Here is a 25100-nt window from a genome sequence, read left to right as displayed (position 1 = left end):
CTTCAGATAGCAACCTCCAATGCCCTAATTTACCAAATTCCCTCTCTACTAAGGAGTTTGTGTGTGCTTTCGATACACTCCACTTCAGATTTCCTCTTCCAATTTTTATCCCAATTTCAATGAACCCTAATTTTAAAAATGTTTGTTTTAAAAATTGCCACGTAAAAGGGTCATTGGAAATTAAAAACCACATATAATGCTCAGTTCAAGCCACGTCTCAAAAAAAGGCCAAGTCAACCGCACAGGGCATCCAAAACTATACCCCCTTAACTAAATTTAACGGCATGGCCGATTTCAATTAATTTTTCAATATCAAGGACTAAATTGACGAAACCTATAAGACGGAGATCTAACTGAGAAAACCTCACATTAGGGACTTCCGAAGGGGTTTAACCTTAAAAAAATAGAAAACAAAAAAAATAAAAATTAGAAAGGAGAGCAAGCCCGACAAACCCTCATGTTACAAAAATATCACCATAATATTAAATATTTCAATAATTTCATGTTAAAAAGAATTTGTTATTGTTGTTTTCTGGAGTACATTTTTAATTTGAAGTTATTTGCACACAAGTATTCCAATTTTTTCAAAAAGAGAAAACTGTGTAATATCCACCACCTAGTTAAGAAGGATATTAGGATTTATCTATTTGTGTTTCTATTATAAACATATTTTCAGTTGGATATATAGCTTTTTGAGAGAAAAATATTTAACTATAATGTACTTGACTTTAATTTGTATTCGACTTATGTTGATGAATAAATAAATAAAAAAAAATTCTTAAACTGATATTTTTTTCTCTGTAAAAAAGTATAAAATTTCTTAATTATTTAAAAGTAAATTATGAAACTGACCTACGAAAGGAGACAGAGAAGCGTAACATGACATAAAACAAGTGTCTAACAGCATAAGAAGGATTCGATTGGAGGGAAGCACGTAGTTCCTATTTTTTTATTTTTGAGATTGACACATCATCACCGCACCACACGAGAAACCGTCTCTGATTTCACTTTTGTAGCTAACGAGGGGCCAAATAAAAAAAGCCACACATTCTTCTATAATCTATTTTATTTAATGCAATAAAATAAATTATTCTAACCTCGTAATTTCAAAAAATATTATAGTTTTATTCTATATAAAAATATCAGAAAAAAGTCTATTTATAACAAATTAACTACAAAATCTTAGTCCTTCATTTTTAAAATCGTAACATCACCCGTACTTAATAGTATGCAAATAACTTATCCGTATAAGCTATTAAGAAATATGCTTAACAATATTATTAAATAAAATAACCATGACTAAAATTCGTATATTTAAAATTAATGTATAATCAAATTTTTATAATTATTAAAATTAAACATTTACGAAAATACGAGAAAAAAAATCTAAGTGTAGATAATATGACTTGTTTCACTATGTTTACACAATTAAGCTAAATTATGTTAAATTTTTTTAAAAATAATTATGACAAAATTAATAAAATTGTTGTACTTAGTATTTGATTGAAAAATAATATAAACCCCTTTTACATTACTATTGTACGTATTAATTACTCTTAAAATTTAATGCCTAAGTTTTTTCTTTTATAAAAGTCAGAAAAAGAATCACACTAACGACGTATGACATACAGCAAAATAAATAAAACAAAAGGAAAATTCCAGAATAATTTATTACTAGAAAAAGTGGAGGGTGGCACGAAAGAAAGAGTCTTTTTAAAGTTTAATTTTTTCTCCTTTGGTATCTTTTTGTACTATTTTATTATTTTCCGATGATTGTTTGTCATTCCAGAAAATTTCAAACACAAAAAGAATGTGTCCACGTAGGAACATCGGAACAAGAATATGCAACAAAAGTAGGGAGAAGAGAGAGAAAAAGAGACTGTGTGTGGTGTGAGATCCAAACTTGCTTTCATGGTTATGGCCACCGTGTGTTGTCGCTGCTTAATTCTCGCCATTTCGCCAATGTCGCTTTTCCGAAGCAGAAATTGAACCTTCGTGTGTAAGCTACGTTCACCCTTTCCCATACTTTCAATCTTTTCTCAATTCAATTCAATTGTATTCAAATCCGGGAACCAATTTTGTTTTTTTCTTCTTCTCTTTCTTCACTCTGATATGTTTGCTTCGATTGTAGCACTTTTGGAAGATAGAAAATAAAGTTTGTTGATCACAGGATGGTTTCATTTTCCCTTGATTTCTGGCTTTTTTTATTATTAAAAATAGCCCTTTTTGGTTGGGTGCCCATTTGTTTAATCTGGAAAATTATGGTTGATACCCATGTTGAATTCTCGTATGAACATCTTCAAAAGGTTCACTTTTTGTTGCCTTTGGTGTCACCTTTATTAATCAGAACTTTTTTTTTATGTTGAGTCCAGTTTTGGAATGTGGAGACGATTGGATTTTGATTGATAACCCGTGTTGAGCCCTTGCATGGACGGCTTGTACAAGTTTTGTTTGTTTTTGTCTCTTGGATGCCAACTTCTTAAAGTAGGACAATTTTGTGTTTTGATTGATAGTTTGATTCCCGCCTGCAATTCATACAAGCACGGGTTGATATTGTTGTGTTTGTTGCTTCTGATTTGCTAATGTTGCCTTTTGAAGGATAGGTGGTTTTGTGGCTCACAACTTGGTCTGAAATACTCATCAGTTTGTCATGGACTATTGGCCCTTCTAAAGAGTTGAAGATTGATTGGTTTGTATATGCACAGCTAGACAAACTTAGAAAAAGCGGGTATTTTATGTTTTGTTGTCGATGAATGCATTGATTCTGTGTTTAATTGCTAGAAGATGAGATCCTCCTCTCTTCAGTTGTGAGAGACTGTACATGATTTCTTGCTGCCGTTCAGTATCCTTAAATATATGTCCTTTGTTTTGTTTATCTTTGATATGGTATTTGACCGTTGAGAATAGAGAACTAGGGTGTCAGTAGAAAGAAGGAATTAGACACGAATTTGTTGGTTAGTCAGATGTTTACACTTTTGGCTTGTTACTATACCGGCACTATGAAAAGAGTTAGTTACGAGAGACGATGAGAAAAGGGCACTATATAAGACAGGAACCATGTTAGGTACCAATATTGGTAAGGATCCTAGCATGTTTCCTCAACATGCCCAACAAGATCTATCTGCTAGTGTTTCAAGTACAGGGCATCATGTGCAAAATAATATCACTATGGAGGCAGGGGAAGAATTTTACGTGAATGTTGGTCGTGATGGAATTGCTGCTGGAAGGGTTCTTGTTTCACCAGATATACCACGAAATCATGAGAATGTGTTTGGTTTGACTAGAGAGAATGGCAATGTGAGATATGAAGATCTTACTAACATTTTGGGGCTGAGGAGAATGAACTCTGAGAATTCTTCTGATATATCTGACTTTTTATCTTTAAAACAGTCAGTACAGGAGATGGAAAATGGAGCTTCTGTAAACATTTCAAACAAAATTCAAAAGGGTGATGGTATGTTGAGGAAGGCTGTTCAAGAACCAGTGGGTGACCAGTCTGGTCTCGCAGTTGTATCACCACTTTGTAGATATGAAGCTTCTCAGTCCAATGGATTTTCTGGTTCAGGAGTCGTAGATGATTTTCTGTCTGGGAAAATGAAGTTTCTGTGCAGTTTTGGTGGAAAAATATTACCAAGACCCAGTGATGGGAAACTCAGATATGTAGGCGGAGAGACCCACATCATATCTATCCAAAAGGATATGGCGTGGCAAGAGCTTATGCAGAAGACCTTGGGCATTTGCAATCAACCTCACACAATAAAGTACCAGCTTCCAGGAGAGGATCTTGATGCTCTAATATCTGTTTCCTCTGAGGAAGATCTTCAAAATATGAAAGAGGAATACCATGGGCTTGAAAGGCATGAACGTTCTCAAAAACTTAGAATTTTTTTAGTTCCTTTGGGTGAATCCGAAGAGACATCATCAACAGAGGTGAATGCTGTTCAACAGAGTGATCCTGATTACCAATATGTTGTTGCTGTAAATGGTATGGGAGACTCTACTAGAACAAACATCGGTGGGCAAAATTTGACAAATGCATCCAGTCAGTTGGGAGCAGATTTGAACTTTACTCCAGTTCTTCCAAAAACTCCAAATGCTTCTCCAGATGGTCTTTTTAATGATTCCCTGAATGTGCAAAGGCCCTTGTCAATTCCTCCCGCTCCAATTCCGATATCAGGTTCTAACACAGGTTATATACAATTACTGGGTGACCACTCATGTCAGGGAAGCATTGAGAGCAATGCATCATATGCTCAGCTATATCCTGAGTGCTCTAATATAAGCACTGCTGGTTGCATATATCCTCAGCACGTGAGTGACACTTGTCCTTATCAGCATGGTGATGTTAGTCAGCCCACGAAGCTCAATGGAGGTCCTAGCAAGGAATTAGTGACTCCTGTTTATGTTAATCCCAGAGATGAATTTTTTGGTGGAAGGTCCTTGCAAAGGGAAAGGGTCTTCTCTAAAACTCCTCTTTCATTGTTGGATGATGTAATTTGTCGACAGGGTGAATCTTATGGAATTACAGACTCCCCTCATGGGATGCCCCATGCCTTTTCTGATCCACAGTTGCTACGAAGTGGAGCAAAGTCTGGTTACTGCTCCCAAAATGGAAATGGTCAATCTTTCTCCCTGAACCTTGAAAAGGGTCAAATATCTTCATTGTTAATCCCTAGTGTCTCACGGGTGAAAGTCACGGAGCATCCACATGATTCTTTTGTCCATCATCCTCAAATACAAAGTACGACACCAGAAGGAGAGTCAGCCCAGGCACCCAAAAGGCAAGATTTGACATCTTCTCCATACTATGAATCCATGGGAATGAATAATCTTGTTCACATGGATAACACATTAGCTGAAAAAAAGAACTCAATTGCTCAAACTGACTTGGGTATACCCAGCTACGATGCAAAGGATGTTCAGGAAAATTCTGTGAATTTAGAAAGGATGAAGATAGTTGAACAAAAGAATTTTATTCCCAAGGATAGCAAGGTTCAGCAGGGGAAATCAACTGCCATTGACAAGGGATTTGTGACTGAGTTGCATCTCTTGAACTCCTTCCCTGCTAATAACTTAAATGCTAATATTAACATGCAAAAGAATTGGGATCTACCTTTTGAGGGTATTGTCCCTATTCCATCAGACACGATGGATCTCTCCTTAAATAATTTTTTGGAAAAGACCATATGTGATTCTAACATGAGCCAAAGGACTAGTGAGCACAAAATCAACGCTTTGGCTAAAGGTCTGAATGGTGTACAAGGGTTTGATTTTTCATTGACCAGAAATTTTGAATTAAATGCTCCAATATTAAATTCTGAAGTAGGTTCCAGTGATAAAAGTTCCCGAGGAGGTTATACTAATAAGCTGTCCATTCATCCAGCTTCTCATAAAGCTGCACAAATCCATCCTTCGAAGAATCAGATGGATGTAGCTTTTGAAGAAAATCCTACAGCAAGCTATGGAAGTTTGTATCCTGCTGCATTTTGTGATGATCTTGGTCCAAGTGTAAACATGCCTATGAATGGCCCTGATATATCAGGCACTATTATGTCACTTAAAAAGGCACCACCTTTCCTTGATGACTTCATTACCAGCACTGGTCAAGTGGTGGATCAGTTTATCCCCAAACAGTATGCCTCTGGAATGTCAAATGTTGAAGATAAAGTTTCAGAACAACAAAATTTTTTAGAAGGCTACACTGATGTGAATCAAGTGGAGACGTTCAATGTAACAGACATGACTCGTGTTGTTAATCCTTATATTTCTAGTGATATTGGAAGTGTTGTATCCCTATCTCATACAGAAGTTGGGAGCATCATCCCTGGGTTTGAGCCTGAGGTATGAAAAATTGAAATAAAATGTTAATGATATTTTCTTTATGTCTTCCTAATTCTCTTTTCTTTTATTTACAGGATTTTAATGAAGACAAAAATGAATTCTTTTCTGATGCAATGATAGCAGAAATGGAGGCTAGCATTTATGGTTTACAGGTTGACCATCACTGAAATGTTTCAGTTCTGGTTTCTTACTTTAACTTCTAAAGATAACAAACGTGGCTATTAAGCCTTAGCTATTAGATATTTGCCATAAATGACAGTTTTACCTAGGTTTAATTAGTACTTTGGTCCCTGTATAGAAGACAAATATTCAATTGTTTTTCAATATTTATTTTTGACTCAATCGAATACCAATTTTGTTTAAAATCAGGCAATATTGACCCTTCCAATTAAATTGATGTTAACGTTTGTTTAGTGGTGCCACGTGTCCATATATTGAATTTTTAATTTTTTTTAGTTTTATTTTGAATTTTTTTGTTTTCTTTTTTCTTGAGCTTTTTTTCATCCTTCATCTCCTTCCTCTTTCTCTCCACACTATCCCTCCATCTCCATCTCCTTCCTCCTAATCCTCTCCTAAACCAGCCCTCCACCCCTCCACCCCTGCATCTTTTTCCTCCTCCTCCTCCTCCACACACCACCAACCCCAACTTTGCAACCTCCACACCACCACCATTCCATTGTTCATCTACGTCATCATTACCAGCTCTATCATCTCCACTGCAGCCATACTGATACAGAATAAGAGAGACCCACACATGTTTTTCAGCTCATCTACAACCCACCATCACAGTTTCACCTTCCTCTAAAACACATTCACAACCATTATCATCTTCATCTTCCACATTACTTCATCACTCTCCCCATCCATCATCACCTTCATCTTCAAGTGCATCATAGATCACACACTTTCTTCCATTAAATTGGTGTTGGACAGGTGTGTGAGGGAGGAGGTTGCAGAGTTGGGGTTGGTGGTGTGTGGGGGAGGAGGAGGAGAAAGAAGATGGAAGGGTGGTATGAGGGGGAGGAGGAAGAAGGAGATGAAAGGGTAGTTTGAGGAGAAAGAGGAAGGAGATGAAAGATGAAAAAAAACTCAGAAAAACGAAAAACTAAAAAAAAATTAAAAAAAACTAAAAAAAATAAAAAATCAAGATACTGACAGGTGGCACCACCAATGGACGATAGCTCCAATTTAATGAAAGGGCCAACATTGCATGATTTTAAACAAAATCGAGACTCAATTGGGTAGAAAAGAAAGAAGGGAATCAATTGAATATTTGCCTTCAATTTAGGGATCAAAGCACTAACTAAACCTTTTACTTATTTATCGATTGGTGAACAATTTCTCAATATTAGGATAGAATACAATAATTTATTGCTTAAAGTACATCAAATATATATACAAGAATGAAAACTAATTTTGGAAATATAATAACAACACTTAATGTAATAATATCCCTATGATTTTGTGATATAATAAGATCTCTATTATTTAGGAATATAATCGATCTCTATTATTTAGGAATTTAATCAGATCTCTATTATTCTGGATATAATTAGATCCTTATGATTTAGGGATATTTACATTATAGACTTTAATTATAATATGCTAAATATAGAATAATATAATATGATTGCTCACATTCCCTTTCAAGCTAGTAAATGTACATTTTCCATTTCCATCTTGAAAACAATCCTTTCAAAGTTCTTGCTATTCAGCCCCTTTGTTAGAAGGTCTGCAAGGTTGTTTTGAGATGAGACATGGAATGCAGATCTGACCCCTGTCTTTCTTTGATAAAATGTCGATCAATTTCAATGTTTTTAGTTATATTTTGTTGCACTGGATTATGGACTATGTTAATAGCATATTTATCATCACAGTCTAGTTTCATTGGTTCATCCCACTTTATTTTAAGTCTTACAAGATGATTCTCAGCCATAGTAGTTCTCACATATCCGTCCCTAGTGCCATTGCCCTGAACCTATGCTTCAGTACTTGATCTTGCTACCACATTTTGTTTTTTACTCTTTCAAGTTTCAAGATTCCCACCAAGTAAAGTACAATATCTAGTAGTTCATTTTCCATCCATAATTGATCCAACTTAGTCCACATCTCTATATACTTCGATATTTACTTTCCTTTCCATTTCATTTGAACAAAATTCCCTTGCTGGGAGTCCCTTTCAATTATTGCACAATTCTTAGTGCAACCAGTAAGTAAATCTCTTTTGGCTAGTGTATGAACTAGCTTACTAGACTTACTGCAAATGCAACATCAGGTCTAGTGTGAGACCAATATATGAGTCTTCCAATTAATCTTTGATATATTTAAGTGTAGGCTTACATGCTAGCTTACCAGTTTCCTTTAACAAATCAGTAATTTTTTCTGTTAAGGTGTCTTCATTTCAAACTCCTTAGCTAGATGTTGGCTTAATAGTTGTTGCTCCACCTCATCATCACCTGTCACTATAATATCATCCACATACACCATTAACACTGTTACTGCCCCTCAGTGTGTTTAATAAACAATATGTGGTCTCTTTGACTTTATTTTAAGCCCAAATCTATCATGGTTTTAGTAAACCTTTCAAACCATACTTTTGGCTTAGTCCATACAATTCCCTTTTCAGTTTGCAACCAGTATTGGCAACAATTTTCTTACTGTATCTACAGGCAATTGCACGTAATCTCCACTTCAAGTTCTCTACGAAGGAAGACATTTTTTACATCAAATTGTTGTAAGTTCCAATCGTATTTAGCTGCCAGAGATACTGAACCATCAAATTGCACTTAATCTTCTACCACATTTTTACGATCTTGAACCAGTTCTTGCATCATCTTTTCAACAGTGTCCATGCTTGATTCCATTCTGGTATGCACCATACCCTAACACGTGGCTCCCACAGAACCAAGATTGCTCTCTAGATACCAATTGATATATTCAACCAGTATTAAAGAACCAACAATACAAGTTCTTGGAAGATTTTTATTAGAACAACACTGTTTCTGCCAATGTGGTAGAAGACAGTAAAAGATCAAACACAGAAGGACTTTCGAGTTGTTCTCAACTCCCTCAACTCCTTACTTCCTAGGAAAACAACAACCTTTTTCCCTCCCTCTACACTGACTATTTAAAAATAGGCAGTTTTCATGAAAAAACAGTTTACAAGAATAAAAACAGAACATTTACAGGAGGTTATAACTGTCATAATCAGTTATACTTCTTATCCCTCCTCCTACAATGGTTAGAAGAAAAAATTAATGAACAACAAATACAACTATTTCTATTATTGATAAACAGGGAGACCAAACTCTCTTGTTTGTAATTTGATAAAATTGAGTTCTAGCTCCAAATAATCCTGAAAGAAGGGTTTTATTTATTTGTTTATGATATGTTTCTCACATTAGAGTCACATTAGAGTTTCATTGACTTGTTTGTGTTTGTTAATAAATAGTTTCCAGTTTTCTAGTGCTCGTCTACATTTACATTTGTTATTCTATAACTGATTTCTTATACTACGTAATTCAGATAATAAGGAATGCTGATCTTGAAGAACTTACAGAGTTGGGTTCTGGTACTTATGGCACTGTTTATCATGGAAAATGGCGGGGAACAGATATTGCTATAAAGAGAATTAAAAAGAGTTGCTTTGTTGGAAGGTCTTCTGAGCAAGAACGGTTGGTAAGTATTTAATGCATTTCTTTTCTTAACAACTTTCTTATGTTGAATGACATAATATTTACATCTCAATCTACTTGTATGTTTAATGTTACTTCTCATAATAAAGTGAACGGATTAAGTCCAAATGCATTTGCATTCTCTCTTCCACCCCCTTGCCTTTGTCCCTCACCCTGTCCTTTTTCTCTCTTTTTGTATCTCTCTCCCATATATATCATGTTGGAAGTTAAATTTTATTAATGTCTTGAACTCAAATGAATCAAAACGTAAGGATTTAAATTTGAACAATAAGGGGAAAACATGCCTTACGTACTATTTTGCCATTTTTCTACAAAGTTTACATTCATTTAAGAATTGTATACTAGTTTCAAAAGTAGCTTTGTTCATTTGTGTTGGAAGGAAAAGTCACTTGAGCACTGAATTTTACAATATTTCATGGCTTTGGTAGGCAAAAGATTTTTGGAGAGAAGCACAAATCCTTTCAAATCTTCATCATCCCAATGTGGTTGCATTTTATGGAATAGTACCGGATGGGGCGGAAGGAACCTTAGCAACTGTAACAGAATACATGGTTAATGGTTCCCTTAGGCATGTCCTTGTAAAGAACAATAGGTACTCTAACTTAGTAGTTTTCTTTCAATATAATTTTGAATGTTATTTATGCACGTTCCAAATTTCAACTCATTTGTGCAGATTACTTGATCGCCGTAAAAAGCTAATAATTGCCATGGATGCCGCTTTCGGTATGGAATATTTGCACTCAAAAAATATTGTCCATTTTGATTTGAAATGTGACAATTTGCTTGTGAATCTAAGGGATCCACAACGACCAATATGCAAGGTAAGAATTCTAGATGTCAAGTTTCAATATGTTTAATGATAAGGAACAAGAGTAAGAGATTTAATGAAATCCATATGTCATACTACATTGCATATATGGGATTATACGGACAAAATGATGTTAAATACAAAGTAACAAATATCCAAACTATCATAAAGACATGATTGGGTCATTCTACACAATAAAATTTATATGGTTGGTCACTTTAGGGGAGGTTAGAGCGAATTCGAAAACTTAGCATCACTTTTAAACATACAGGGCAGAATATAAAAGTACAAAGAGATCCAAGCCCATCCAGTCCATGATATCCCCCAAAGCTCTAAAGAAATTGGCCAAAGAGGAAGTTGGCTAAATGGCCATGCTATGGTTTGAAGAGATGAACAATTTAGAAGAACAAGCGTGTTGATAATTGCCCAAATCAGAATGTTGCAATGGGTATTAGATGAATTTGCAGCAATATTTCAAGAACCTAAAGGATCGTGCCCACCAAGGGATGTGGATAACCAAATTCTTATCAAATCAGAGATAGATTCAGTCAAAGTAAGACTGTGAGGATACCCCCATTTGCTGAAAAAGGAAATAGAGAGCCTGGTCATAAGGCCCAACAGTAGCCCCATATTTAGGCATGAGTCCCTTTGGCAAAGGAAAAGGGTGGCAGGTGAAGGTTTTGTGTGGATTACCATGCTCTAAACTAAGCCACTGTACCAGTGTCCCTAGCAACTAAGGAGTTGATGGATTAATTAAATGGGGCTATGTACTTTTGCAAGATAGATTTTAGGGTAGAGTATCATCAAATTAGGATGCATGAATCAAGTGTACTAAAAACCATTTCTATAACACCTTAACATTAGTATGAATCTTTGTAATGCCTTTTGGGTTAATCATGCACCATGAATTCTATCTTAAGGCCCTTCGTTGGAAGGTTTGTCCTTGTTTTCTTTTATGATATAGTGATACAGAACAGGGCATGGGGAGATCATATGGATCATTTGAGGCATGTGCTGGCTAAGTTAACAAAACAGTCTTTGTTAATTAGAAAAAGTGCGCTTTTAGAAAAATAAGGATAGCTTTTTTAGTATATATTACATCAAAAGAGGGAATAGGGGTTGTGTGGACACAAAATGAAAGACCTATTGCATATTTTAGCAAGGCCTTTTCATATTACACTTGCTAAATCAGTCTACAAGAAAAAAATGGATGCTTTTGGTACTAGCTATCCAACATTGGAGGCCTTATCTGTTATATCAGAAATTTACTATATTTACAGACCAGAAAAGTTATAGAAATCTATTGGATCAGAGAATAACTATTCCAAACAAGAAAAATTGGCTGGCAAAGCTAATAAGGTATGAATTTGAGATAGTGTACAACTTGGGTGCTTCCAAGTTGTGAATGCCTAGTATTACAAGGTAGATTTAAAAAATTATCCAAATTGACATTTGTGCTCAAGTCTAGAGCAGAGCAGGTAGTATTACAAGGGTAGATTGGTTTTATGAGCATGCTCCCCATGGGTTGCTAAATTTTTGCATGCATTTTATACAACTTCCACAGGGGAACATTCAGGTATCTACGGAACCTATAGAAGAATGGCATGGTCAATTTTTTGGATTGGGATGAGTGGAACATTAACAGAGTATTTAGTCACCTGTGATGTGTGCCAAAGAAGAAAATACCAAGCTCCATCAACAAGGTTAGTGCAGACATTGCCCATTTCTAGTCCTATGGGAGGAAGTCATTATGTATTTTATTGTGGGTCTTTCTAAATCTAAAGGTTTTGATGCAGTGGTGGTAGTTATGGACAAATTGAGTAAATCTGGACATTTCATTTTTGCTTCGGCATCCCTATATTGCAAGCCTATAGTTAAGATTTTTGTTAAGGAAATCATTAGACTTAATGGGGTGAAAATTTCCATTGTAAGTGAGAAAGATCCTACTTTGTCAGGCTAAAAACTGAGAAATGAAGAAATCCCTGTCAATTCGTATTTGAGCACTGTAAAGTTATAGCGATGAATTGAATAAGATTTGTAGCATATGCTTGAAGAAAACATGTGTGAACTAGATGCAGCATGGAATGAACTTCTCTGTTTTGGCAGCTCCATCTACATGGTTCATTTCCTATGTTTTTACAAGTACATTGGGTTAGGCAAAATCACAGTGTAGAAGGCGACTACAACATGTGCTTCAAAGACAAATATTAGTCTGATCTAACTTAATGAAATTTTATGAAGTTGCTTATTGCTAAATATGGCATACATTTTATTTTTCAAAGTTGTTGATTATTTTTTGCCTAGGTTGGAGATTTTGGATTATCAAGAATTAAACGCAATACCCTTGTATCTGGAGGTGTGCGAGGAACCCTTCCATGGATGGCACCGGAGCTGTTGAATGGGAATAGCAGTCGTGTTTCTGAAAAGGTAACTTGAGACCATTAATATAAAATTTAGTAATATAGAAGAATCAATGACTTTTTGACAGTCATTCAGCTTGTGGAATGACTTTTGACAGGTTGACGTTTTCTCATTTGGCATCTCAATGTGGGAGTTATTAACAGGAGAGGAACCTTATGCAGATATGCATTGTGGCGCCATTATTGGTAAGAATATCTCAACAATAGTTTATACTAACAAACTTGTACTATATTCCTTTATAACAAACTTGCAATCTCCGCACCACTCCGCACCACTCCTTTTCTTTTTGTCCATTTTGCTTTTGTTATTTTGTCTTTTATGCTATTAGTATTCTAGAATAGAAGGAAATATTGTATATAAATATTGGATGACCTATTACTGAGATAATTTGATCATTCCCAAATACTTTCACCTTTTTATCATCTTTCGTTTTATGGTATCAGAGCTCCCTCCTGGAGCTCTGCTTATTCCTTCGAAATGTCTTCTACTCCTCCTCCTAGTCCAAAGAACTCCGATAATGAAGGTCCTAAAACAGAAAATCGTGGTCATGAAGCCACTGATCCCACCATGAACCCATCAAGTCCCTTCTTCATCCACCCTAGTGAAGGACCTTCCTCTGTCTCCATAACCCCTGTCCTTGATGGCACAAACTATCAGTCCTGGTCTCGTGCCATTAGAATGGCTTTAATCTCAAAAAACAAGATGGCTTTCTTGTTAGGCACCATCCCCGTCCCTAAGGTTGAAGAACCCCTTTATTCTGCTTGGGAAAGGTGCAATACCCTTGTCATGTCTTGGTTACTCAACTCGATTACTCCCTCCATTGCCCAAAGCGTTGTTTTCCTCGAATGTGCCATAGACATTTGGAATGACCTTCGCGAACGTTTTTCGCAAGGTGATCTTCTCAGAATCGTAGCGCTCCAGGAAGAAATTTATAGTCTTTCTCAAGGAACTCGTTATGTCTCTGAGTTCTTCACTGCACTGAAGACCCTCTGGGAAGAACTCGATAACTACAGGCCCTTTTCTTCTTGCTCGTGTTTTGCCAAAACTTACCACCAACAGGATTTCATAATCCGATTCCTCAAAGGTTTGGACGAACGCTTCTCTGTTGTGCGTTCACAAATCCTTTTGATGGATCCTCTCCCCTCTATCAACCGTGTCTTCTCCATGGTTGTCCAGCAGGAACGACAACTCGTTTCGCCTACGCTTACTGAACCTAACACCTTTGTGAATGCAGCAAATCACTCTTTCTCCGGCAAAGGGCGTGGCTCTGGTCCTTCTCCCACTGTCAAAGGAGCCTCCAACAAGAAATGCTCCTATTGTCACCGTCCTGGACACACTATTGGCGTATGTTGGGGAAAACATGGTTATCCCCCTGGTCATCCTCGATACCCAGGGAGGCCGAAGTTCAATCGCGATGCTTCTGGCTCTTCCTCCATTAACAGTGCTGTTGTGATCGAACCCACCGAAGGAGGCAACGGTTCAGAGAAGGAGGGAGGCCCCATCACTTTGACCCATGCCCAATATCAAACCCTAATGTCTTTGCTCCAACCACAGCAACAAAAGAATGCTTCTGATGTAACAGGGCCTAATTCTCTCGTTCAGCCCAATAGAGTGAATCTCATCCACGCTCCAAATCCTGAGTCCAGTGGTATATCCTTTGTTTTTTGCACTAACCCACACCACACCTCCTCCGCCACTCACAATGTCCCCTGGATCATAGATTCGGGAGCCACAGATCATGTTGCATCTTCTCTAAATTGCTTTTCAAATTATTCTAACATTAAACCAATACAAATAAGTTTACCTGATAAGTCAATTGTTATAGCCCATATATCTGGAACAGTAATTTTTTCTCCAGAATTTATTATTCACAATGTTTTGTTTGTTCCGGACTTTCATTTTATTCTTTTATCCATATCCAAACTCATACTGACTCATAAATATATCCTTATCTTCCATGATTTTTTTTGCACTATCCAGGACAAGCGTACGTTGGGGATGATTGGTTTGGCTAATCTTCAACAAGGTCTCTATCATTTGCAAGTCCACAAAGAAGCCAAGGTTCTATCACCAAACCAACCTTCCATTAATGAAAGTGCTACCAATACCATCTCCAACTCCAACCTTTGGCATTATAGATTAGGACATCTCTCAGGAAACAGATTAAATATGTTATGTGAACAATTTCCTTTTATTCCAAAACATATTAATGAAAATTGTGACATTTGTCATTTTTCAAAACAAAGAAAATTGCCTTATTGCCTTAGTGATAGTAGAGCTTCAAAAAAATTTGATTTGGTGCACATGGACATTTGGGGACCTTTTTCTAAGGCCTCAATTCATGGTGAAAAATATTTTTTAACTATCTTGGATGATTTTAGTAGATATACTTGGATTGTCTTATTGAAATCTAAATCCGAAGTAAAAATATATGTTCAAAATTTCATTTCTCTAGTTGAAAATCAATTTGATTCCAGAATAAAATGTATTCGGACGGATAATGGTCCAGAATTTTTTCTTAAAGATTTTTTTGCTTCAAAAGGGATTATACATCACACCAGTTGTGTTTATACCCCTCAACAAAACGGGCGGGTTGAGAGAAAACACCAACATATTCTTAATGTGGCACGTGCTCTCATGTTTCAATCTCAACTGCCCAAACATCTTTGGTCTTATGCAATAAAACATGCAGTGTATCTTATTAACCGTATCCCTTCTCTAGTTACAAAGAAACATACTCCTTACGAACTTTTACATAACCAAAAACCTGATTTTTCCATGCTTAGAGTTTTTGGTTCTTTATGTTATGCTTCAACCACTGGACCCAAACAGAAATTTGATCCTAGGTCTAGAGAAGGAGTTTTTCTCGGCTATCAATTTGGCACAAAAGGCTATATTATTTTAGACTTACAAAACAAAGACATATTTGTCTCTAGAGATGTTGTTTTCTGAGTCCCACTTTCCTTTTACTGACAAACACGAAGCCCAAGAAAAAGGAAAAGAAAAATTATTTCCTCCACATATCAAAACCTTCCATGACTTTGATCCCCTCCATTTTACACCTCAGGACCCACTTCCATCACACACTTCCATTTCACCTCAAACCTTACCTTCTCCAACAACTTCACCCTCTCCACAAATTTCATCGTCAACTTCTCCATCCCAGTCAATCTCACCACATATCTCTTCATCACCTCATCCAAACCCTAGTCCTTTCATACCAAGACGAACCACTCGTGGCTCTAAACCTAATGTTCGACTTGCGGATTTTGTTTGCTACAACATAGAGACCAAATCAAATCAATCATCATCAACGTGCAGGTATCCTATTCAATCTGTTCTTTCTTCCATTACTGAGTCTGAGCGTCATTATGTCATGAACCTTATTTCTGAGATTGAGCCCCGAAGCTATCAAGAAGCAATTTTGAAGCCGTGTTGGAAAGAAGCCATGAAGGATGAAATTGAGGCTTTAAAGCTAAACAAAACTTGGGAGATTGTGGAAACTCCTAAGAATGTCAAGCCCATAGGATGTAGATGGGTTTACAAAATCAAAAGAAAACCAGATGGGAGTGTGGAACGATATAAGGCGAGGCTTGTTGCAAAAAGGATTCTCCCAAGTTGAAGGGATAGACTTCTTTGAAACCTTTTCTCCAGTGGTTAAAATGACTACCATACGAGTTATCCTTGCCCTAGCTTCCATAAATAATTGGTGTTTGCAGCAATTGGATGTTAGTAATGCATTTCTACACGGAGACTTGTCCGAGGAAGTTTACATGACGCTTCCTCAAGGTCTATATGGGTATGAATCCTCACAGTGTTGCAAGCTCAAAAAATCTCTCTATGGGCTAAAACAAGCAAGTCGAAAATGGTATGAGAAACTTTCTAACCTTCTTCTCTCATCTGGTTATTCTCAATCACATGCTGATCACAGCTTGTTTATCAAGCATGAAAAAGGGAAATTTACTGGTTTATTGATATACGTTGATGATATTGTTTTAACTGGCAACTCTCCCATTGAAATAACAAAGCTCAAGCATATACTTCAATCTACTTTTCGAATTAAAGATTTGGGAGAACTCAAATTTTTTCTTGGGTTAGAAGTAAGTAGGTCTGATGATGGCATCTTTGTATCTCAACGGAAATACTGCCTTGAGTTGCTTTCAGATTCAGGATTATTGGGTTGTAAACCGAGTTCCACTCCTATGGATAGCTCTCTTCGCTTAAAACAAGCTAATTCAAGTGAAATACTTGATGATCCCCTATCCTATAGGCGACTCATTGGTCGTTTGATTTACCTCACAACGACTCGTCCAGACATCGTCTTTGCGACTCAGCAATTAAGTCAGTTCATGGCAAATCTTGCAACGTCTCATTTAGGTGCTGCAAACAGAGTTCTTAAATACTTGAAAGGTTGTCCAAACAAGGGGCTCTACTTCAAACGGAATTCCCCTATCCACCTAATTGGGTTTAGTGATGCCGATTGGGCAACTTGCGTCTCCACACGCCGATCAGTCACAGGTTATTGTTTCTTCATATGGAACTCTTTAATTTCTTGGAAAACCAAAAAACAGAATACTGTGTCTCGTTCTTCCTCCGAAGCAGAATATAGAGCACTTGCTACTAGTACCTGTGAGTTGCAATGGTTAACTTACCTTCTCAATGATCTCAAAATTCAGTGTTCTAAGTCCGCAGCACTTTATTGTGATAATCAAAGTGCTTTACACATTGCTGCAAATCCAGTCTTTCATGAAAGAACAAAACACTTGGAGATAGATTGCCATTTGGTTCGAGAAAAAGCACAAGCAGGATTAATGAAGCTCCTTCCTGTTCCATCATCTCGACAACTTGCTGATATCTTCACCAAAGCTCTTCCTCCTCAGCCATTCCATGCAAACTTGTCCAAGCTAGAGATGGTTGACACCCCTCTCCAGCTTGCGGGAGGCTAACAAACTTGTACTATATTCCTTTATAACAAACTTGCAATCTCCGCACCACTCTGCCGCACCACTCCGCACCACTCTGCCGCACCACTCCGCACCACTCCTTTTCTTTTTGTCCATTCTGCTTTTGTTATTTTGTCTTTTATGCTATTAGTATTCTAGAATAGAAGGAAATATTGTATATAAATATTGGATGACCTATTACTGAGATAATTTGATCATTCCCAAATACTTTCACCTTTTTATCATCTTTCGTTTTATATACCTTAAATGAAGTGCCTCCACCTTTTGTAGTCTGTTTCGCATTTCATTAGCTTTTCTTAAATTGGTTTGGTAGACTTGTACTGTTAGAATGCAGAGATTAGTTCATCCAGTTATCAAAACCTTACAACATTAGTCATGTGTATTGGAGGATATATAAGGCATAAAATATTTTTCTTTTGATATTCAACTAATATTGGTATTTTCAGAACTTTAAACTCAAATGATTTCTGAAACTGTGTGCAGGAAATCCCTGTGAGAAACTCTTCTGAATTCAATGTTGTTCATTGTTATTTGAAACTCACCAAACGAGGCGGCCATTGAGTATTTATTCTAAACAAACTATTGTTACTACTATTAGGATTATTTGGTGGATAGGATATAACAGAATATAGGAACAAGAAAACAGTATGATGGAATAAGAATAGAATAAACTTTTAGGAACAAGAAATCTTATTCAATATTTAATAGACATTAGACAATAATATAACATGTCATATTTGACTCAGGGCAGACAGTGATAGTTATTGGTGGTGGTGGTTGTGAACAATGGTCATGACACTGGGTGGTGGTAGTAATAGTGATGGTGGTAGTGGTGATGAGGTGATGGTGGCATTGACAATGCTTATGGTCGTTCCGGCAATGGTAATGGCTGTGGAGTCACCATAGCAATGGTGGTGCTGTTGGTGACAAGAGTGGGAGGGAGAGAGCGAATATTCTATCTAAGAAAAACACTTTTTATAGGATCTGATACAGAATAATACCATAAACAAATAATTTCCTATTGATATATCACAACAATCGATTATATTAGGACAAGGTTTTATCGTATTCTATCTAAACCGTTGAAGGATTTTTTATAACTCATTTGACGGACTTAATATGATATGATAAGAGAATATAATATGATAGGGAAAAGACATAATATACCCAAAGTAGGTTAAGTTATAATCTTACTTTGTGTCTGGTGCATAACTAAATAATGATGGACATAAATGAATGAGATGAAAAAAAAATAAGTTTATATTTTCCTTATATTGTTACACTTTATGATAGAATATAAGGTAATAGATAATGTTAGGTGTTGGAAGGTATACGAAAGAAGAAGAAAGTATATGAGAGAAGAAGAAGGGCACCGAACGGTGGAAGGCGGTGAGAGAGAAGAAGAAGGGAACCAAACTATGGAAGGCGGGGAGAGGTCGAGCCGAACGACTGAAGGCGGTGAGGGCTCTAGCCGTGGAAAGAGGTGAAGAACTGGAGCCGATCGATGGAAAGAGATGAAGAACTAGAGCTGATCGATTGAAGAGTTACTATCCTAACTGTTGTAGCAGTTAGGATGGGTGGAAAATAATTATATAAATAGAGCTATAAGATAGGGGAATATTCGGTATAAGATAATTATAGTAAATAGAGCTATATTCTAGGGAAATATTCAGTATAAGATAAATATAGTAAATAAAGCTATATTCTAGGGAAATATTCAGTATAAGATATTTATAGTAAATAGAGCCATATTCTAGGGAAATATTTAATATAAATAGAGCTAGATTATATTGTGAGGGCTATGCTTTTTTATTATTGAGTTTGTTAACAAGCGCTACAGTCGTGTGAGAGAGGTTATACTCCCAACTATCCTTGTTTAGAGAATTCTATTACCATTAATAAGAGAAATTCATTCTAACACTTTAACCGATGTATTTATAGGATATAAAGAGGAGGCAAGAACTTGCTAAAAAACCCTAACCCTTACATGAAAAAAAAAATTATAAAATCATTACATTTCAACACTCTCCATAAAAAAACTAGAGCATATATATTATGCAACCTAGGAAGATATAAATTGAATCCCATATGAAGATTGAGAATGACAACTTCAGCCACCACATCCTCTTTGGTTGCTACGACCTCTTCCTCTACCTCTACCTACATCCTCTTTGGTTACTACGATCTCTTCTTCTACCTCTACCTCTACCTCGTGGTGCTACCATTATTGGTGTTTCAATTGCATCAGCTGAAATTGAAAAAGTCTAGTGATGAAGCTATTCATTGAAGGGATATTACCACCAACTAAAACTTGATCACATATATGATCAAAATTGGAGTGTAGGCTTCTTATAATTGAAACCATGTATAGCTTATTAAGTTTTTGTTATGAGAGACCATATCATTATTGGTCTATGTGTGAAAGGCTACTCTTTGAGTTGCATCAAAGAGACATTGAATGCTATCAGCAAAATGTCTTGCCTCGTTTTCCAAAAGTATGAGCATGTCTTATATGGTCAAAATATCTTAAGGAATCTTGTTCAACTGATTGCCATAAAACATCACATAATTGGAAATTCAATTCCTCCCACAGAGGTTTCTCTTCATCCGAAACAATAGAGAGATCCTTCTCTAAATGATCATGGTGTCCTTGACCTAGGAACCATAATTCCACAAGAGCGGATCGTGAATCATACTTTTTCTAGTTGAGTTTTGTCCTGGTAATAGTAGGTGTAGTAGAATGAGGGGAAGTGATTCCAAAGACTTGAAGGGGGAAGGAAAAACCTTAGCTTTGAGAGGAAAAACCCTAGGTGAGAGATATTGCCACCAGAATAGAAGGGAGCAGACAAAAGCCTAAAAGGCTCCTACGAGATGAATAACATTGGTCTGTTCTGATTCTGGCAACACTAAGGTGGCGCGTGGAGAAGTGTCAAGACAATTTATAGGCAACGATCACCGATGATGGGTTGTGCTCCTTGATCCTGACTTCACTCGAAGATATACCGTGATGATGGTAAACAACAACAACAGTCAATGGTGGCGACAACAATAAGCAAACCGTGGACATGACCCGGGCCTCATACCAACTTAAATAAATGAGATAAGAAAAACAATGTATATTTTGGATCCTGATACTTTAACAACTAAAGTTTGACAACTTTTTCACAACGCCACATGTTAGCCAGACATTGGTTCATTTGAAATATATTTTTTAAATCCAAAAAAGTGACGTGGAAGGAGAGATTAGGTTGAAATTGCATTTCGCGGCTTCTCCCATTTTGCTTTTTCGAAACCCTGCGTGCTCTCCGCTATCTCCCTTCTCTCTGCGGTTTGTGTATCTTCTCTTTGTTTTCCGGCGATTTGTCCACCACCGAGGAAAGCTTTCCCCTTTCTTCCACCACTTTCGGCGTGGCGACGTTCTGCTTTATCCTTTGGATGGTTTGTGTTTCAATACCCACTTTCCTCTACCCTTTTTGTGTTGTGTGTTGTGAAATGGAGAAATCTGATGAATGTGGTCATGGCACCAAGGTATGTGTCTGTTGTTGGAAAACCCCTTTCCCCTTTCCTTTTATCCTTTGTTTATAAGGGTAATTTTTAATGCATGTGTGAATGTGACATTCGTTCAAAACAAAATTGGTTGATGGTTTGAATCTAAGGTTGACTCCAGAACAGAGCACCCCATTTGGTTGGTTTTATAGTTGCATGAAAATGTTAAGATTGGTAGGATTTTGTTAAATTAGTTATGTGGTAGATTGGAATTTTTATTTATTTTTCACGTAGTTGATGATGTTGTGTCGAAAGAAGAACTTTGTTATGCAGTGTTGAAAGAAGTAGTTCAAACAATGGTGATGATTTTAACGAGCAAAATAGAACAGATAATACCACATATAAAGAAGTGCTTATGTGTGTTTTAGAGGAACAAGATCTCGTAATTGAAGAACTTGAAGCTTCAGTTTCTGTTTTAGAAGAGTCGGTTGAAGACAGGAATAAAAATGAGGGTGGTCAAAAGGTTGAAGAAGGTGTTGGTGGAAGTGGTGTTCGTCGTGAATTTTGATCATCGGTCATGGAATTTGGTAATGACTACATAACGATCACCTGAAAATAAATAAAAATTCCAATCTACCACATAACTCATTTAACATACTCCTACCAATCTTAATCTTTTCATGTAACTCTAAAAACCAAACAAATATAATGCTTTGAATAAAACACCTCTGTTCCGAAGTCAACCTTAGATTCAAACCACCAACTAATTTTGTTTTGAACGAATGTCGCACAAACACCTACAATAAAAATTACCATTATAAACAACAGATAAAAGGAAAGGGGCAATGACTTTCCAACAATGAACACATACCTTGCTGTCATGACCACATTCACTAGATTTCTCTATTTCACAACACAACACAAAAAGGGGAAATGGAAAGGGGTATCAAAACACAAACCATCCAAAGGATGTAGGGGAACATCGCCACATTGAAAGTGGTGGAGGAAAGGAGAAAGCTTTCGCCAATGGTGGATGAATAGTCAGAAAACAGAGAGAAGATACACAAACCAGAGAGTATGCAAGGTTTTGAAAAAGCAAAATGGGTGAAATGCAATTTCAACCTAATTTCTCCTTTCATGTTAGTTTTTTGGATTTAAAAAATATATTTCAAATGAACCAATGTCTGCCTAAAACGTGACGTTGTGAAAAAATTGTCAAACTTTAGTCGTTAAAGTATCATGAGGATCCGTATATTTTCCTTACACTGTTTCTTTTACTGATGTATTTATAGGATAAAAGAAGAGGCAATCAACTTGCCAAAAAAAAAACCCTACCCCTAAAGATGATGGGTTCACATACATGAAAAGAATAATAAAAGGAAAACATTAAATATAATGTAAATTATGTTGAAATGACTTTTTATTAAAATTACATATAATCTTCTATAAGCTGAATTTTAATATATATTTTTGTCAAATTGAAAACTATAAAAAATATAATTTTAAGTATACAAAATTATATTTTATTTATATAACTACTATTTATATTACAAAAATTTTATATAAGATTTTAAAGTTGAGGGAGAAGATAATACTAGTATATCATATTTTGCAATAAACAATGCATTACATTAGGATATGGTGTACGAAATGAGTCCTTAAGGATGCAGAAGAGTATGAACAAGTTTGTAAGTTTGATTTTTCGGTTACATGTTGATTTAGGGGGTATTGTAAAGAACACTCTGAGGCCTCCTGTGCCTGAACGGTGTGATTCTGAATGGAGGAAGCTTATGGAAGAGTGTTGGTCACCTGACCCTGAAAGCCGGCCATCATTCACAGAGATAACCAGCAGGTTAAGATCCATGTCTCTACTCCTTCAAACAAAAGGGTTAAGACCCTTCTGAAAGATCCCACATTTTCTGCGGATATGTATCACGGTGTGCAGCATTTTCATTGTACAGTAATGTGTTTATAGCAGTCAAGATTGGGTTATCACAACATTTACCTATTGTTTTATTAGCTACAATTTCTTCATTTCTTTATTCTTTTTTGTAAAAATCTGAGCTTAAGATCATGGTATAGTAGTCATTTAGATCTATGGAATTTTGTACTTAGTGCATCACTGAATATTTTGCAGAAGATATATCAAAATAGGAAAGAAAAGGTGTCCTGGTGTGTATACAACCAACAGTGCTTGTAATATTTGTTTTGATTGCTGATGTGAGAATGTATTTTGCATATATGTTGTCATGGAAATAGAAATGTTAAAAAATAAATGAAATATTGGAAATAAAAGGAATAAACAATGAATTCCATCTCTAAAATCGCACTCTCCTTTACATATTCCCTGATGTAATATTTCGTTACATATTAGTGAAGAATCTATCTGCACAGTAAAATATACAAACTATTGCATAATGGATGTTCAACAATGGAGGAATTACTTGTACAATTTTCTCATTTAGGCTTTGTTCGTTTAGAGTGATTTGGAAAAGATGATTTGAGGGAGATGATTTGAATGGATTTGAGTGGATTTGAGAGTAAAATTTTTGTTGTTTTTTTGAGTGAATTTGTGGGTAATTGAGAGTGGATTTGGAAGTAAAGTTTGTGAGAATTAGTGTAGGATTTGATTGATGGGATAGATTTTAAAAATTAGTTTAATTGGTAGAAATTAAAGATTACCAAAATGTCCCTAGTTATAAAAGTAATATAAAATGTTATTTATAAATGTTATATTTAATTGTAAAAATGTTTATAAAGGAAAAAAATTATGAATAATTTATAAAATTAATGTTTAAAAATTATAAAAATTGAATAATCAACTTATTTTTAATAAATTAGAAAATATAATATACCTAATTTTATTAAGATGTAGATCTTTTTAAATTATAATATTAAAATAATTATAAAAAAACTGAAAAATATATAGTCTGTAACCGGTTACGCGTTTGTATAACCGGTTACGCGTGTGCCACCAAAACTTCATTCTTCTGTAACCGATTACACTCTGCTGTAACCGGTTACGCCACCCTCGTCGTTGCTTAAATTGGAGGGCACATACGACTTTTTCGCGACAATCCACTCAAATCTCATCACAAACGCGGGTGACTGAACAGTGCAACCATCCCGCATTTCACCGCAAATCCGTCCGCACATTTCACTTCAACCGAACACATAACGAACTTAATTCCTTGCTCGCAAAACTGTGTGAACAGTTAAATCGCTTCAAACGAACACAGCGTTAGAGACCAAACTTGTTCAAAAATTATATTGATTTATTCAATAGAAGAGTTATATCTAGTTTTCTAATTACCTTAGTTAAGTTAATCTATTATACTTTCTAGTGTTACAAGATTCATATAAGGAAATAATAAAACACAAATACCACGATATTTTGCAATCACTTATAAAACCTATCACACTTAACACCCCCAATACCACTAATCACGAATAAGCATATCCAACAGTTAAGAAAAAGGAATAAGCTCTTTTGAACAACTTGTAGCAAAAAGATGAGAAGAAGAAAACAAATTCAAAAGGTTATTTTCAATGTGATTTACTCAATCTATAATCATAAAGTCACTTATTCAATAGAGAAACTCTAAAACATGTTTTTTCTAGTTTCTAGTCTGTATGTGAAAGTTTTTAAATAATTTAGAACATTTTTCAAATTGATTGCACAAAGATAGCTTGAGATGACTCTTATATAAAGTTACAACAACATCGAATGTGATTTTCTACATTGGTTGCAACCATAACCAATGTCAACCAATGTAGAAAGGTCTTTCCAAACGAAATCTTAACTTTTTTTCTTCATTTTTTTTTCATACCACTTTCATTCTTATTTTAATCTCTATGACATATAAACTTTTTATATCAATAACA

At 35.8% G+C, this 25100-nt stretch overlaps 2 protein-coding genes across 7 annotated transcripts; both read left to right on the top strand.

Moving 5' to 3' along the window:
- The first annotated feature begins 1780 nt into the window (after positions 1-1780).
- LOC124834172 (RAF-like serine/threonine-protein kinase 20) lies at positions 1781-23453 on the top strand. Of its 6 annotated transcripts, XM_088116714.1 has the most exons (10): positions 1783-1999; positions 2604-5841; positions 5916-5993; positions 9367-9519; positions 9965-10128; positions 10210-10357; positions 12649-12771; positions 12863-12950; positions 22938-23067; positions 23123-23453. In XM_088116714.1, the coding sequence occupies exons 2-10, from the start codon at positions 3058-3060 to the stop codon at positions 23268-23270; spliced, it is 3816 nt and encodes a 1271-aa protein (XP_087972840.1). In that variant the 5' UTR covers positions 1783-1999; positions 2604-3057; the 3' UTR covers positions 23271-23453. The 6 variants fall into 6 exon arrangements, 5 of the variants coding, with proteins under 5 accessions (XP_087972838.1, XP_087972837.1, XP_087972839.1 ...); XM_088116712.1 differs by lacking the exons at positions 22938-23067; positions 23123-23453 and adding an exon at positions 18213-22931 and having other exon boundaries at positions 1782-1999; XM_088116711.1 differs by lacking the exons at positions 22938-23067; positions 23123-23453 and adding an exon at positions 14746-15014 and having other exon boundaries at positions 1782-1999.
- Positions 12957-14739, top strand: LOC148197603 (uncharacterized; the record flags this gene model as incomplete). Its single annotated transcript, XM_088116716.1, has 1 exon — positions 12957-14739. A coding segment is annotated over exon 1 (1497 nt), but the record flags the coding sequence as incomplete, so codon positions are not given.
- Positions 23454-25100: the final 1647 nt, after the last annotated feature.

This window comes from Vigna umbellata, chromosome 5 (genome assembly GCF_029865625.1).
Source record: "Vigna umbellata cultivar VRB3 chromosome 5, Vumbellata_1.0, whole genome shotgun sequence".
Taxonomy (NCBI): Eukaryota; Viridiplantae; Streptophyta; class Magnoliopsida; order Fabales; family Fabaceae; genus Vigna; species Vigna umbellata.
This window is presented reverse-complemented; position numbering and strand designations above follow the sequence as displayed.

Excerpts from the sequence above, each read along its gene's own strand:
- LOC124834172 (XM_088116714.1), top strand. The coding sequence starts at position 3,058 with ATGTTAGGTACCAATATTGGTAAGGATCCTAGCATGTTTCCTCAACAT. Across the intron at positions 10,129-10,209 it reads GTCCTTGTAAAGAACAATAG|ATTACTTGATCGCCGTAAAA; the intron begins GTACTCTAACTT and ends TCATTTGTGCAG. Across the intron at positions 23,068-23,122 it reads TTCACAGAGATAACCAGCAG|ATCCCACATTTTCTGCGGAT; the intron begins GTTAAGATCCAT and ends CCCTTCTGAAAG.